This window comes from Rhinolophus ferrumequinum, chromosome 21, assembly GCF_004115265.2.
Source record: "Rhinolophus ferrumequinum isolate MPI-CBG mRhiFer1 chromosome 21, mRhiFer1_v1.p, whole genome shotgun sequence".
Classification (NCBI taxonomy): Eukaryota; Metazoa; Chordata; class Mammalia; order Chiroptera; family Rhinolophidae; genus Rhinolophus; species Rhinolophus ferrumequinum.
The window spans coordinates 20,027,613-20,044,425 of record NC_046304.1 but is presented as its reverse complement, the minus strand read 5'-3'; the positions used below and the strand labels follow the sequence as shown (position 1 = coordinate 20,044,425).

Below are 16,813 nucleotides of genomic sequence, written 5' to 3'. Positions count from 1 at the left end.
GACAGTCAGTGGTAATGAGGGAGGTCCAGCCCAGAATGGAGAACAGGCGGAAGGCTTGGCGGGGTACCCAGGACTGCTCCCTCAAGTCCCCCCTCCCATCCCGCCCACCTCCACTGTCCCTTTGGGCCCCACCCTGCCCACACCAGCTCAGGCTGCTGGGGAGCCAGGGGCTGACCAGCCAGCCCAGGTTCCCTACAGGTTGGCTGGGCTCAGCGAGCTGTGTGGGCAGAAATGAACAGTGTAGAGACACTAGAAGTGGCTGGTGGATGATTGATGCTGGGACCAGGTTTCAGCAGAGAGGTGACGTGGCTCTGTCTGGGACTCAACAACATGTGGAACTTTTTTGTTTTTAAAATAAAGAGCAGCTGCCTTCTGAAGGAGTCCTGAGAGTGAGTGTGGGCCTGTGAGCCATGGGAGCTGCGCAGGTGTGGGAATGTCTTGGAGCCGGCAGGCACCCTCACCTGGGCTCAGGCCCCATCAGCTAGTCACCTAAGCGGGATTAGAGGACACTCATGAAATGATGCTCTCTCCTGTTTGTCCCAGCACAACGCTGTAAAGTCCTGCAGACGGCCTGGCAGCCGCCCTCTACAACAGCTCGACCACCCTTCTCCTTGCCCCTGGACTGGGGCAGTGGCCTCCCAATTCAGCCTCCTTTCTCCCAGCCCCACACTACTTCCGGATGGGTTTGTCTAAAACGCAACAGAGCTGTGTCACCCCTCTGCTTCAACCTTCAGGATAAAACCCACGCTGTCCTCTCTATTTGGCCTCCACGCGCCTGGTCAGCCCTGCCCCTCTCACCTGCTCTCCCTCCTGCGGTCTCTCCTCTGCCGTAGCTGCCCTTCCTTTCTGCCCTGGTGGACCCTGTTCATGACAAGGCCCAGCAGCACCTCTGGAAAGCTTTCCCACTTCTGGGCAGAGTGACTCTGCTGTCTTCACACCCCAATTACCTGGACAGGCCTCCAGCCCTGCCCTTCTCACAGGTGTTAACCAAGATCTCTAGCTTAGAAAACCCCTCCCCCACAGTAGTAAGCTCTCTCAGAGGAGGAATCCTATGCTATTCACCTGTGTACCCTCTAGCACCAAACCTGACAACAGAGCAGGAGCTCAAAAGCGCTGTAAAAGAATGAAAATGGACAGCCCACTCAGAAAACCTAGAGTTAGTGGTAATAGTCATATTAACAAATATTTATGGCACTTACTATGTGTCACACATGGTGTTATGGGTCTAATATACGTTGCTAATAGTATCCCCACTTTACAGATGAGGAGACTGAGGCACAGAGAGATTAAGTAACTTTTCAGGGTCACACAGCTTAAAAGTGGCAGAGCCGGGTCTCAAACCAGGTGCACCTGATTCCAGGACCCCAGCTCCCAACCACTTCTCTATGGCACAGAGAAACCGTTAAAGCCATCCTAGCCTGCACTGGGACACGGGGGCAGGGTGGAGAAGACTGGGAGTAAGAGGAGGTTAAGGCCAGCTGGGGCCATAGGGCCTCTGTGGCTGAGAAGAGCCTGCAGCTTGGGCCAAGAAGATGGAGAAGCCTGGAGAATGAGGACAAGGCACAGGCGGAGGGTCCAGTTTGAGAGTCCAGCCCTTGCCCCTGCCGTATGCTCCCCTGCTGACACCCCTGCTCACAGAAGGGCGGGCCAGGAAGGGACAGGAGCAGCCTGAGAAATACACACCTCCTGGGGATCTTTAATCATCATTTGAACAGGAAGTGGTATGGATGCATAATTCAGGGCAATGCTGCAGGCAGGCAACCTCTCTCTAAAACCTCAGCTCCTGCTGGCACCTGACATCTCCCACAGCAGCCATCTTCCCAGGGGCACAGTGCCTGGCAGCCCCGCCTGCAGGACCCGTCCAGAGCTCCTGGCAGTGACTACCCCCCAGCCCACCGTGCAGAATACAACCTACTTCTAATTACAGCTCCGGCCAGGTACCGCTCTCACCTTGAACCCAGACCACCCAATTTAGAAAGCCAGACGAAGCCTCAGATTTGAAGTTTCTCCAAAGTCAAATTTCTGAAACTGAGATCTGATCATTCTCCCCCTCTTCTGACCCTTGAAGAACCTGTGACCCCCAACGGCAGGCAGCTAAGGAGGCAGCTTTAGAACCAGATAGACCTGGGTTCGTATATCCCAGCTCCTCCACTTATTGTGGGACGCTGAATGACTCATCACTTCACCTTTCGGGACCTCAGGTTTGTTGCAAAGATGACAGGGAATAAGAAATACGAAGCAGTCAGCCTGAACTGTTCCTTCATCCCCTCTGTCCACAGAAAGTCACCGTGGCTGCAGGACAAACTGTGGTCATTGCACCAGGGAGGCCCACACCTGGTAAAGCACCAGGTCGCTGAAAGGGGTCAGAGGTGACACCTCCAAGCGTTGAGAGCCTCAGGATGTCAACATGGTCATGGAGAAGGTGGGCAGGAGAAATGATGCCACCAGGCACTGTGCTAGGTCTTTACATCGTCTCTCCAATCCTCAGAACAGTCCCACAAATAGGGAGTTATGGCCCCCATCTTACAGATAAGGAAACTGAGGTCCGTCCATCATAATCAAGCACCGTTTAAATCATCTGGGTCCTTACTTCTTCCAGTAAAGCCTCAGCCCTCGCCAGACCCCATGGCCTATGTAGGAAGTAAGCAATCACAAAGACAGCGAACGCCAATGAGGGCAGGCACGTGCTAGGGCGTTGCTGCCCATCTAAAACCCATCTGAGCCAGGCACACAGTGCTAGCTCCTGAGCCCTGCACGAGGTCTCCATCTGAGTCGGGCTCCAGCCTGAGCTCTCACGCTCCCGCCCTTCCTGTGCAACCTGTTATACTTTGCAACCTAGTATATTTTGACTTTTGCAAAGCATTTGATTCTGGTACCCCTGGTATTCTGGGGGTAGTTGGTTACAAGGTGGATAATCAGCATTCCCTGAACCCCATACCTAACAAATGAGAGTTGTCCCCCATGGAGCAGTAGTGAGTTGGGAAATCAAGGTCTCGACCTGGTTTTTAAACACACGAAATCAAAACTGTCGACTACATAGCATTTTGAAGGGATCCCTACCTGCAGAGAAATGACAGTCCTATTTTGTAATGCACATGTTGGTTTGCTGTGTAGTGAGGAGAGATGCAAAATGTAGTTCCGTGGGTCTCAGTCAATGACAGGGTGAGCAGGACAGCCCTCTCCAAAGCCCTGTCCGTGGTCCTGCCCTGTGTTTATAATTCAGTGCTGCCCTGTGTTTATAATCAGTCCTGTGGATTCAGACAGAAAGCACCAGCTTCTCCAACCTGAAGGCAGCACAGCATCTGAGTGTGACAGAGGTCGGATTTGAAATTCTCTCTATTTTCTGTTAGAATGGGATGAAATGAACAAGATGAAATTTAATAGGAATAAGGGCTAAGTAACAGGTTTGGACTCAAGAAATTATTGACACAGACGACAGGCCTGCTGTCTTCAATGAGCCAGGGTTACTAAAATAAATAAATAAAATAAAAAGAATTGCATTACAGTAAAAGAGACATTTCTGAAGAGAAAACTGGTTTAAACAAAACAGCAAAAATGGACATTTTAGGGCCAAATAGGGAAATCTGAATAAGATGTGCATATTCAATGAGATGAGAATTTATTGAAGCAGGAAAATGCTGATCATTTACTGGGGGAAAAAAATCAGGTTACAAAACGGAATGCACAGCGCGATCTCATTTTATGGAGAAAATCTACATATGAGAATAGAAACAGCCCTGGAAGCATGTGACCAAGGTGTCACGGGGGGGCTCCCTGGGAGATGGAAACGTAATACTTTTATTTTTGTTTGTCCACATTTCTAATTTCCTACAGTGCCTATAAACTGCTTCTGCAACGATATAAGATGGTTTTAAAAAGAAAAAAAAAATCACTGACTCTCCTCCAGGATGGAGGGGAATCCTGGCTTGACAGAGGTTTTTAAGAAAGATCCCTGGGGGATTCGGTGGCTAGAAACTTAATATGAGTGGAAAGTGTGCTGCAGCGTTCAAAGGCAGCCTCCCCCTGAGCTGTCTGCGTGTGCGTAAGGTGTTGGGCCTGGAACAGTCCTGGGGGTCTCCTGGTCCAGCCCCTCTGTGTTAGTACGAGGAAAACTGAGTCACAATTAGTCCATGGCAGCTTCAGGGCCAGAAGCCAGAGGTCTGGCCCCCGCTGAGTCATACAGAAATGGCTTGGGGCCTGAGGAATAGGGATTATTTGGCCTGGAGGAGGGAAAAATGGGAGGGAGGGAGTGGGAAGGAGTGAAGGGGACAGGAGTGCTGTTTTCAAATATTTAAAGGCTGTCACTTGAAGAGAGACCCACATAAGTCCCTGTGCAGGAGGAACACAATGACTAAGTGACAGGCAGGTTTGGCTGTAGAGTGTATCAGTGAACAGGTGCTAACAAAGGAGCTGTCCAGCTCGGGAATAAGGTGGAGGAGGTGTGTTGGGGGCTCTGGGCGGGGCCGGCATGGCCTCCTGCCAGAGACTGCTACCTGGGAAGCCTTTGCCACCACTGAGACAGCAGTTCTGGGACTCCAGGTGCCAGTCAAAGCCAGCAGCTTCTTCTCCCCTGCAGCCTGTGTCCTGAGAAGAAGGAGCTGGGGCTTTCCCCATGCCAGGGAACTGCTTAGCTTGCCTCAGCAAGGGGAGGGGCCTGGCCCGCCTTTGGGGAAGGAGAAGGATCGTGGTGGCTGCAGGAAATGCCCCTGAGCAAAGCCCCGGAGAGCAGGAAGATGGGCAGTGACCTGGTGGGTTCCAACAGGCACTGCAGCAGTGAGCCTCCCGGGATGGAGTACCCTAGTTCTCAAACTTGACACCTGCCTCATCGTCTTCCACCTACTGCTCCCAGGTCCCCACCATTCCCACCTGTCAAAAAGAAATGATCATCCCCCACGTGCAAATGACAGGGAGGCGTGGATCCATCCTAGCCGTCCCCTGGCTTCTCCTGTGTTCTGAAATGCTAGCTAGGCCTGATCTGTCCCAGGAAGAGAACACCAGCCAGTGCCCATTTGAGGGCCGGGGCCTCGTGCTCCCCATGCAGAGCCTGAGGCCTTAGGTGGCCTTAGAAACTCACCACGCAGGGCTGCTGTCTCCTGACCATTTCAGAGTGGGCCTAGCAGGAGAGTGGAGGCGCTCATCTGCCAGGTGGGTGCACTGACACCCCCCCCCCCAGACCGAATCATCAGTCCCTGTGCCTGTGGCAGTGGACACTGATCTATGGGACATTTATTGATATTCCTCCGCCCACCCCACTGGCAACACCTGCCCTCTGATTCCAGCCTAACAACCAACATAATTCCTGCTTTCCCCAAATAGGCACAGGCCCACCACCACAGGAAACATTGCTCAGCTGCCGCTCCCCAAGGTTGGCGGCTCTGGCAGGCCTGCCGCAGCCAACACAGCTAGCTGCCAGCCAGGCCGGCCCATCGAGGCCTGAATGGGGAGGTCACCAGGCAGGCACTGAACTGAGAATCCAGGATGGCCCACAAGCAGACCCCTTCTTCCATGTTCTAGGTAGGGGGTGCAGTCCAGGAGGCATGGCTGCAGAGCGCCCCTAGTTGTCCTCTCCACCCCTTGGCTAGGCCAAGCAGGGAGCACCCTCCCCACCGCGTCCTGGAATTTGCGCACACAGTCCAGGATGCGAAGGGGCAGGGATCCTGAGGCCGGGTTCTGACAGCTCCTTCCCTCCAAACACTGAATGGGTGGCAGGCGGGTCAGAGGGGCCGGCACTGCGGGGGAGGGAAGGTGGGTGGAGAGCCCACCCTGGGCGTGACGCTCGCAGCAGCACCGGCGCTGAATGTAGAGAGCGAGGGTCCCACAGGGCAGGGGGCGCCCCGCGGCACGAGGTCCTCAGTGCAGGCGGGGGGCAGGAGGTGGCACAGGCGCGAGTCCTCCGGGGGTGAAAGCCAACGCCTCGGGCAGGAGCAACGGCGGGGAAGCTGGGGGAGGGGTGACGGAAGGGGTTCGGAAGCGGCGGGCGAGGGAGGCGGGGGGAGGGGGATGGAGGCTCCGGGGATGGGGCGCGGGCGCCCACCCGCGGCCCCCTTACCTCCTCGCCCTGCCCGAAACGCAGGCCGAGCGCCGCGACGCGATCCACGCGCAGGAAGCCGTCGGGGTCGCGGCCGCACACCTCGAACACCTGGCGCAGGCGGCGCACCGAGCGCAGCAGAGCGGCGGGGGCGCCCGCCCAGCCCGCGCCGCCCGCCATCCGGGCGGCCCCGCAACTAGCCGGAGCCCCGCGCCGCCCGCCGCGCCCGCCGCCGCCGCGCGCCCCGCGCCGCCGCCGCCATCGCCGCGCGCTCGCCGGGGCCGCCGGCCGCCCGCGTGGGTCTGCGACGCGCAGCCTCCCTCCGCCCGGGGGCGGCGGCCGTGTCAGGCGCGGCGCCGTAGCCCCGCCGCTCGGGGCGGGCGGGGGCGGCGCGGAGGCTGCAGACAAAAGGAGCCGCGCTGCTCCGAGTGGGGCCGCCTTGCGGGCCCGCAGGCCCCGCGCTCGGCGAGCCGCCGCCGCTGACTCAGTTTCCCTCAGCGTAACCGAGCTCGCGTCCGCTGGAAAACTCGGCGGGTGGGGCCGTGACAAGCGCTCGGAAATTCAAAGCTGCCCAAAGGCCCTGCCCCTTCTCTGGAGAATTCAGTTAGGAGGCCTGAGCCTGGGACCACCTGCGCGGGAGTCCAAGGGCCTCTCAGGTGCCCTCAGGCTCCCTACCCATGGCCAACCCATTTCTGTGCCCTTTGTACCTAGTAGTACCGAGCGCAAAGTGTGTCCTAGCCTGTTCGATTGTTACATTAATCTCCAAGGAAGCTGACACCCAGAGAGGTTGAACTATTTACCCTAGGCCACACAGCTTGTGAATGGCAGGGCTAGGAATCCTATCTAGATCCATCCCGATCTAGACCGGATAAGAATCTAGGTTGGCCCTGCCATTTACAAGAGATCTGGATGGGTCTAGACGGATCTGGACTCCCTAATTTTATCCTTATCTGAGCTGCCTCGAAAAGAACAGTCTCCAGGGGTAGGACCACACAGTCTTCCCCCAACAGCACTCGGGGGCCAGCTCTGGGCTGGGGAAGAGTGCAGAGAGGAGGAGCAGGGACCCTGGGGCAGGGGAGGTAGAGAGAAGACCAGGGGCAGGCAGGAGGAAGGGAATCCAAGGGACTCCCACTAGGAGTGCCCGATGCAGGGCCCAGCGATACCCAAGGGAGTTTCTCCCTTCCCCTGGGGTCCCACCCTCACCTCTCCCTGGCAGCCGTGATCCCAAGCTCAGGGCCCAGGACAGACTCTCAGCCATAAGAACCAGCAGCTGCCTCCGGGCTTGGACCTGAGCTTCCTTCCAGTAGTGCTCAGCTGAGTCTTCACACCGCTCCTTAGGATAAGATAACATCCAGTCCTGCCTGTAGCCCCTGCAGAACTTGGCCTGGCTCTCCTCTCCTCCCTTTACCTTATTGCTCAGCATGCCAGACCCTTGTGGCACCAGTTGTTCCCAACCGAAAGACAGGCCTCCACTGATCCCACCCCCACTTATGCTTTCTAGCTCAGGCCAGAGGTTTCCTCCTCCAGGAAGCCTTCCCTGATGGCACTCCATCTTGCCTATTAATCTGAGTTCTGGTCCCTCCCTCCAGATACATATGTAGTTTTATAATTCTCTAGTGGGGTACCCATTTCTCCAACCATGCTGGGAAACTTTCCAAGGCAGAATGTGTCTTAATCATGTCTTGTCCCTGATCTCCAGTCAAGAGAGGTTCCAGAGGAAGCCCCCCGCCCGGAGGTGGTGGGGTCCTGCTTCATCATGTTCAGAAGCCAAGAGCAGTGCAGGGACTCAAACAGGGAGTCCATGGTGGACTGTGGCCCAATTCCGCACATGGGCTGTGTGGCCTCCCCGCTCTGGGCCTCAGTTTCCACCTCTGTGATCTGCTCAACTCCAAATATAGCCTACGCAACAGCCACCATGTGGCTTCTCTGATAGAGTGCTAAGTTCCCTTCTCTCGAGTCCCAGCTCCAGGGATGAACTTGGCCTTTAAGCTGCCCTTTACCCCTTGACGCTTTAATTCCTACAGGAACACCTCCTGGGAAGAGAGATGTGTGAGTTTGAGGGTTGGAGAGTCCAGGATGTGGGAAAACAGGAGAGGGGGAGCCATGGAGGCTGGGTGGGGATGTTTTAGGAAGAATGTGGGCTTCTCTGCTATCTGGATGCTCCTCAGCAAGAAACTAACATTTCTGAGTCTCAGTTTCCTCATCTGTACAATGGAGATAATAATGATAGTGGCTCCCTTAGGGATGACTGAAGATTAGAGCTAATGTATTCAAAATGTATGCATTACTTCCCCTTCCACCTGTCCTGTGAAATGGAGGAGGAAGTGGAGGAAAAAAATCAGGAAGAGCTGGGGGGAAGGGAAAAGGCTGGCTGCTGAAGTCCAGCCAGTCTCCTGCTTGCGGGAGGTAGGGAGTGGAAGCTGGGGGCTCAAGCCTGTCCAGGGACCCTCACGTTCATCCCTGCAAAGTCAGCTCACGCCCATTCTCTCCCACCCAAGAGGCTCAGCTCAGCAAGGAGATGGGCAGGAGCTGGAGCTGCCCCCTGTTGGGAGCTGCTGAAATGGCTCTCAAATCCCCCAAAACAAGGGCCAGGGGAGCTGGGAGACCTCACCCTCCTCAGCTGGCAGAGGTGGGGGGCCTCAGATCTGACTGTGAACAAACTCCAGGTGAACCCCCCCACAACCAGATTTATGCTTCTTCTCCCAAAAGACAGAGTCATGTCAAATTCAAAAGTTCCCTCCTCATTGGAGCCCTGCCTGACCCCTGACTCTCCTTTCCCGGGTCCCTCTGCAGTTTTTCTGCGGTTGGGTGATGCTTTGATGCCGCCTGCCTCCCCCACCGGACATGAGCTGGGACTGGTTCTGTGTGTCACCACTGTGCTGCGGGCACCCGCAGGGCAAATCACAGGCACCCTCTCTGGGTTGTCACATTCTTTTTGTTGAGTGCCTCGGTGATGGAGAAAGGAGAGCAGCCTCAGCCTCTGTCCTTGCTGAGCTGATAGCTGGGCAGTCACAGCACAGTGTGATCTGAGCGGAAGGCCCAGGCTCTGGGAGCTCAGAGGGCCTGCTCAGTGTTTAGAAAGACCCTCTGAGATGGTGCGATTTCCAAGGATGCCAGGTTTTTAGAAGTGGACCTGGGACCAGATCCCCAGAGCTTCCAGCCCCTTGATCTGAAAGCTCCAAGTGCAGCCCCAGCAGATGTGGCTAGAGAACACTCCCACCGGGGCCCAGCTGTGAGCTGGGAACATTGGGGTTGAGGGGGTTGTCCCAGGGAGGCAAGAAGCCCGGGGTGGAGTGGGGGGGGCAGCTAGAAGACTGGCAGCCTCCATCCTTCCTCCCCTTTCTCCAGGTGATCTCCAACAGCTGCAGCGGCCTCAACTGGCATATTTGGACAACATACTGGAGGGAGCAGCTGGGATTCTGGCTAATTCTCTAGGGAAGAACAGAGGCGTTTGGTCAGATTGATCTCCTGCTGAGAACCCAGCTCCTGTTTCCTGTCTCTCCTCTCTCCTATCAGGGGGCATCCCAGCTCCCTCCTGCCTCCTGCTTGGGGCACTTTTTCAGTCCTACCTCCTCCCCGTCCCACTTCCTCTGACCAACTCCTGTCCCTCCAGATTCAGTGGAAGTGGCACCTCCTGCAGGGCGCTTTCCTGACCACACGCTTCCCACGGCCACGGCCTCTCCCTTGTGCTTCTGTAGCATTCTGCGCAGGGGAGAGACAAGTGCAGAGCCAGCCTGCAGGTGGGGATAAGGCTGTTGTGAGCGTCAGGGGAGTTGATCTCTGTAAATGTCAGAACATTGCCATAGGGAGTAGTAAGTGCTAGCCATCGTTGTGACTCTCCTGACATCTCTTAGTCCTGCGATTTATCAAGAGCATATGGAAGTAGGTATGAAAGGTCACACAGTGACCCCGAGGTCCCCGAGGGAAGGGACAACTGTGTCATTTTTCTTTCGATTCTCTAGTTCCCGGCTCCTAGCACCATGCCCAATACACACAGTTAAGGTCAGAAAAGGAGTACATCAAGGAAGGAGTGGGCGTCTATGGCACGGTGGGCTGAAAGATGGCCCCCCAAAAGGTCTCCGAGTTCTAATCCCTGGGACCTGTAAATGCTACTTCATTGGAAAAAGAGTCTTTGCAGATGTGATTAAGTTAAGGATCTGGAGACGAGACTATTCTGGGTGAGCCAGGTGGGATTCACAGTTTCTTTCTGCTCACAACCTGCTGGGGTGTTTTTTTAACCATGAATAATTATCGCTCTGAAGAGGAAGAAGGTGGTGTGAACCCATTTGCCTGCTCACCTGTCCTAAAATACTCTCAGCCGGCAGAGACAGGCTGGGGGTGCCGAGGACCCTGGCAGGACGGGGGTGTGTCCAGGGTGAGCAGGGCGAATGGAGACCTTGTCCTTCCTCATGGGGAGGGATGCCCGGGAAGCCAGAGGTTTTACCACCATAGGTGCCCACCCAGAACCTTCTCTGACCCTCAGACGGGAGCACGAGCACCTGATTACTAACCTTCCTCCAGGATTGCAGGAAGAATGCCAACCCCTTACTTATGCTACCCAACTGGGCTCCACATCTTTTCATCAGGCAGAAATGGCTCCTAAACGTGGCTTCTGGCCAGAGCACTGGCAGTTACCTCTCCGTTCCTTATGGTTTGGGGTATAGTCTCCTGCCATGGGACCCGCCAGCTGCAAGTTCACTTCTGTCCATTCCCCTGCTTCCAGCGTCCTCTGCTGACCCCTGCTGCCAAAAAGAAAAGCTCCTGCGTCCTCCTCATGGGCAGCAAGCAGGCAGGCCCTTTCTATTAATAGTTTGCTCCCCGCCAGCGCCTTCTGTTCTGTAAGACACAGCAGAACAGTAATGCAATCTACTGTCCCACCCTTATTGAGCACTTACTATCTCCCAGGAGCTGTGTGGCATGGGCCTCGGTTCCAAGACAGTGACTCAACATGGAGTTGATCAGTGAAATACCCAGCTGGTCTTGCACAGGTAGTTCCCTCTGCTTGGAATGTCCTCCCTTCCTCAACCCCGTAGCCATCCTTCAAATGCCACCTCCTCCACGAAGCCTTCTTTGGCTGCCCTCACTGCTCTGCTCTTACAGAACTCTATGTGGACTCCCCTAGATTGTTTTCATGATGCTCAGGGATGCCCTCCCTACCAGCTGCCCCTCCTCTTGGGCAAAGTACCTCTTTCCCTCACCTTAAAATAGAGTTACTAATTGCACCCCCTTGTGGGGGCTGTTGGAGACAACAGGGGTGATGCGGGGAAAGCCCTTGGCGCAGAGCCTGGCATGCAGCCGGCCTCAGTAAGGGGTAACGAGCATCCTTACAGAGGCCAGACGAACGGTCTCTGCTGAGGAAGGAGGAGGTGGAGATGAAGCTGCCAAGAGCTGAAGGTCCTCCCTTCAGTTGGGCCCCCCATGGTAAAATCTGTATAAAAAAAGGTACATGTGTGTGTTTGCACGCACACACACGAGACGCCTGAATGCATGTGCACAGCATCGCGATGGAGTCAGCTGATGAGAGCATCGCCCGGACATTGACATCAACTCTCCCTTCTTGTCCTTGGGATGATCCCTTCAGCACCGTGGTCCTGAGCCGCAGAACGCAGAGGGTCTGGGTCTTACCTCTCGGACCACTTGTTTCTCTAGACTATAGATTCCGAGACGTGGTATCAGTGGGGCACATGGTGTGGACGTTCCTAAGGCTAGTGAGATGGAAAGGTGAGGCCACGTGCACCAGTGAGCCCATCGCACCCACAAGTATTAGATACATCTCTGCGAATTTGACAGCTGGAAATGGTATTTCACGGTTTCAGTTTGCATTTCTTTTCCACGAATGTGTGATGACTTTTTCCATCAGACAGTAATTAGCAATTGGTACAGTATTTCCTTCCTGTGGATTCGCCATTTATATCTTTGTCCATTTTTTTCCTACTTGGTTTTTTTCTTAAAATAGATTTTTATGAACTTTGTAATGAGAGCAATTTCCCTGTTTGTTGGCCTTTACATTTTAGATGTGATTTTCTTTCTTTCTTTCTTTCTTTCTTTCTTTCTTTCTTTCTTTCTTTCTTTCTTTTCTTTTTTTTTTTTTTTTTTGACACGGGGCATTTAAATTTCTTAGGTAGTCAGCTCAGAATCTTTAGGATTTCTTCCACGGCTTTAGGTCTATACGTCCTTCCCCGTCGTGGGAGTCGTTAATGTTCTGGGCCAACGCTTCCAGCTCTCCTCCTCCTGGATAGAGGAGAGCGCTTTCTGACCCTTGTGAGTTTGTGGCACTGTATGACAAGTTCTGGCAGTGACTGTGAGCAGAAGTGACTGCACACCTGGCCTCAATCCTTTCCAGATGCTGGGCTGTCCAATCTGGTAGCCAGCCACTAGCCACATGTAACTATTTACCCTTCATTTAAATTAAATTAAATTGGAAAAGTCAGTTCCTCCGTCTCGGTAATCACATTTCAAGTGTTCAACAGCCCCATGTGGTTGGCGGTGGCCACCAGATTGCACAGAGCAGGTGTGAAACCGTCCCATCGTCCCAGCGCTGGGCAGTACCGCTTCATCTCTTTCTTTGCACTTTGACCATCCGGGCCCCAAGAACAGGGTGAGCAGCGCCTCCTGCCGACCACTGGTGGACATTAGCAGGGGTAAGAAAAACTTTTGTGGCTTTTAAGCCAATGAAATTTGAGGGTTAGTAGTGGTTTTTTTAAAACAAAATAAAACAAACAAAACACCCCATAGCATAATCTGCATCTTTTAGCCTGTTTCATTCTACTCATCTAGACTAATTATCATTACCATAGTTTTACATATTTAAAAATTTCTGCTTTAGTAGCAAAAAAAAGTTTCTAACTAGTCTCTTCATGTATTTCTTCTTAGCCATGCTTTCTTGTTTACCCTGCAAGGTGAACCCTTAGATCATTTTGTTTGGACACACTGATTGGAATTGTGTTAAATCATCACATTCATTTAGGAAGAACTGGAACTCTGCAATACTCGGTTTCCCCATCCAGTACCGTGGTCTCTCTCCCCGTTTGCTTGGCTTCTTCCTGCCCGGTCCCCGCACATGCCTGTCTGCTGAGCAGCACTGTGTCGGCTGAATCAGCGGCAACAGGAGGAAAATAAGGACAACACAGTGACTTTTGTAAAGCAAAATTAATTCATTTTAAAGAACTATACTTTATCCTGCAATTCCCTACCTCTCTCCTCTTTTGGGGTTGAAATGGCCTTTCTATTATAAAAAGACTATTATTATTATTATTATTATTATTAGTTTTTTTTCCCTAAATGTGCAAGTTGACAAAACACGTCTTGGAAATTTTACAGTAATGTGAAATCTCAAAGTCTGGATTAGACTTTTTCATAGGTCTTCACATAAGTCACCTCCAATTTGGTAGGGATTTTGCATGGAGTTGCTATTGTGAATGGCGTCTTTCTTCTATTAAATCTATATGTAGTTCCCTGATAATATAGAGCCTTAAGTGTTATTCAACAGCCATGTACCGAGCACCTTGAATAAAAGGCATGGCCCCTGCATCTGGAGGTCCAGAGTGTAACCAGGGAGACAGGAACAGTTGATAACCACAACAATGTAACGAGAAACTGTTACAGGACCAAGAGAAGGGCTCACAGGACAGCCCACAACGATCAGAAAGCATTTCCAAGAGGTGCTGATGCTGAAAACAAGGGGCCTAAGAAATGTTTGCCGGATGAATGATTCAATGCTGCTAACTCAAAAAGGCTCAGTATTTTGTTAATGAAAAACAATTTTTTTGGTCTCCTGTAGAATCCTAGATACAAGTATGGGTGGTGGTGGTGGTGGTGTTTTTGCTTGAGTTGTAGCTCACCTAATTCCTTTGTGCCTTCCACTCACAAATTACCAAGTTGGTGAGAGAGCATCCCTCACCATCAATTTCTCATCCTATTTTGACTTTGGGCCTGACTCAAAGATAGAGGGTCGGTTGTCTCATTTTGGCTGGTCTGGGACTAAGGTACGTCTTTATGGAATTTTTAAATGAAGAAAAATAAGGTGCATTCCCCAAGGTGGGACAAAATAATGGAAGAAAATAAGAACAGAATGAGGCAGTCGTCTTCCCGGTGTGCTGCTTTCTGCCCAGACCCATCTCTGCTATGCATGCTCTCTGGGCCATGTCGTCACCAGCCTCGGTGACTTCCTATACATTCAAGGCTCCACAACCCGATTTTCAACTGCTCAGCGGACATATTTCCACCAGGACAAAGTCCTTGGTCATTTTTCAAGATCCAGCTCCTCAGTCACCAACCCTGCCAGTCACTGTGCAACCATCCGAGAACCTAGTCCACATATTGGGACACTGTGGTCCATGGTTATCTGGCTGTTTTTCCCACTAAATTGTGAGCTCATAGAGAACAAAAGGCAAGCCTTTTTCTTTCTTTCTTTCTCTCCCTCTCTCTCTCCCTCTCTCTCTCTCTCTCTCTCTCTCTCTCTCTCTCCTTTTTCTTCCGTTCTTCCCTCTCCCTCTCCCTCTCCCTCTCCCTGTCTCTCTCTCTCTCTGCATCAGCAGTGCCTGGCATAGGGCTTGGCACAATTATAACCAACTGAAAATGTTTCTTTGGACAAAGTCAGCTGAGGTTTCATCTGTTGACATTTTCTTCCCTTAAAAATATTTAAGTTGGGCAATGGTCTCTGGACTTCTGACCAGGAAAGGGCCTGTTCAGACTGAGTCCGAGTTGTTCCAAGATTGGTGCCTGAGAAGCCGCAAGCCCAAAGAACACGCCAAGTGGCTGAGTGCGAGACACAGGTTTACTAAGACTTACTGCCTGGGACAGTCTCCGGTCACAGCCGGCCAGAGGGGTAGCGATTCGCACGCAGGCAGAGAAGAAGCAGGTGAGACAGGTGCAGCAGAACAAAGCATTCTGCGGGAGAAATCATCTGCAGGCCCTGCAGGCCCGTTCTCCTGCACACAGCCTCCCAAGAAGCGGGGAGACCTTGACTGCGGGCCAGTGTTCGGAACTGGTCTGATATCGGATGAGCAGTGTCCCCATGGAGCTGGGAGACCTTGATCGCCTGCCAGTGCATCTGCCTGTGGCCCAGGTCCCTGCAGGGCACTATTAAGATTCCAGTGTGACTCCCCTATTTTATATTGAGGAAGTGGCCCCTCTGGGGGGAAGTTCTGAGCCCTGTAACCCCATAGGCTTAACATTTTCCTTATCACAACCAGCTTGATTCTCAGCATATGGTAAAGGACCTAGAAAAAATGGGCAGTATGACCTTTGGGGGGTACAGGCATACCTTGGAGATATTGTAGGTTTGGTTCCAGGCTACCATAATAAAGCAAGTACTGCAATAAAGTGCGTCGTAATCTTTTTGCTGGTGGAGGGGCTTGCCATCAGTTTGTAAAAAATGCAACACCTGTGAAGAGCAATAAAATGTGAAGTGCAATGACATGAGGTATATCTGTAATTCAAAAAGGATAAAGGTAATTTGGCGTAATGTAGGTAAAATGTAGGAAGCTGCTTTGGGAACTTTAAATATGCATACATACCGGTATGTAAGGTATGTATAAACGTATATACACACAGTATAAATGGATTTTTAGAAGGTACTTTTGTAAAAAGAAGCCAAATTGATTAAAATGACAATTCCACATTCATGGGATGACATTTCCACTGACGGTTAGCCAGTTGTCATACAGGATGTCATGCAGGGTCTCTGGTCCCGCTCCCCACATAAGAACGCAGGACATGGTGAGGCCAAAAAGGAACACCCACAGAGCCATAGGTAGGGGAGTCATACCACTATAGTCTCGCTGGCGGCTGGGTTGGAGATACAGGAAGCAGGAGCCACAGGATCCGCAACCCGCCGTCCACTTGTCTCTGCCAACCAACCTCACTTGCTAACTGCAATCCACCTCTCTGCAATCCATAATCCACACTCCACCACCTCACACCATGCCAGGACGCCACACCACCACGCCACGCTTTGCTAGCCTAGCCACGGCAGTTCTATCAGTGGCTAATGGCTAACCGGTTACAGCTGAGGGCCAACTAGTCACAGCTGATGGCCATCTACTACCTGAGCCAGCACCTTTCTATGTGACGCCGAGAGCCTGGAAACTGCTCTCTGGGACTCTGTCCCCACACCAGTACTTCTAAAAGAACACAATGGGAGAGATTCAAACCAACAGGGACCATGTTGCTGGAGTCAGGCCTCATAGATACAGCAACGTAATCACCAGTCCAAAGGACTTCTTTCAAATTGCAGCTAAAAGAGCCTTACGTGGAACTGACTTCAGGGCAAAGACTGAGTTTCTAATGATGATAGGCCCTTGAGAACTTGGAGGCCACTGTGCTGGAGGCGGTTCTGACCTGCAGTGGGGGGTGGGGGGTGGGGGCGCGGCTAAGCTGGTTTCCTGATCATGATGCAGGGAGAATTAGGGGTGAGGGTAAATGCTGTAAGATGCCTGTCCCCATGAGGGGCTTGCCTTGGTGGGGGTGGGGGTGCTGGGCTACTTTCTAGAAAAAGGGAAACACTGCGAAGCTACCACTTGGTTGCAGGTTTTTATTATAATACTATTCCTCCAGCATCTCCTGCTTCTCCCCAATTTCCTGTGGGAATGAACTGTTCTGGCCAGGCAGTTCAAAATCGCCAGGCTATTCTGAAGGTGTCCCAAAAGACAAAAGTCTGTGCAGGCAAAACAGGGGCACAGGGTCCCCATAAAAGATAAACAACATGGTCCATGTCAAGGAACCAACTGTCTAGGGCTCCCAGGTCAACTGTCTAGGTCATCACCCCAGAGTCAGCCCCCTGTT

At 52.7% G+C, this 16,813-nt stretch overlaps 1 protein-coding gene across 1 annotated transcript in view; it reads right to left on the bottom strand.

Annotated features, from left to right (window-relative positions):
* Positions 1 to 6,232, bottom strand: part of RAB11FIP4 (RAB11 family interacting protein 4) — a 101,407-nt gene extending 95,175 nt beyond the window's left edge. The window contains exon 1 of the mRNA XM_033089934.1: positions 6,050 to 6,232. Coding sequence (XP_032945825.1) covers positions 6,050 to 6,208 — 159 coding nt within the window. The 5' untranslated portion in view covers positions 6,209 to 6,232. The remainder of the gene's footprint in view (positions 1 to 6,049) is intronic.
* Between the last annotated feature and the right edge of the window lie 10,581 nt (positions 6,233 to 16,813).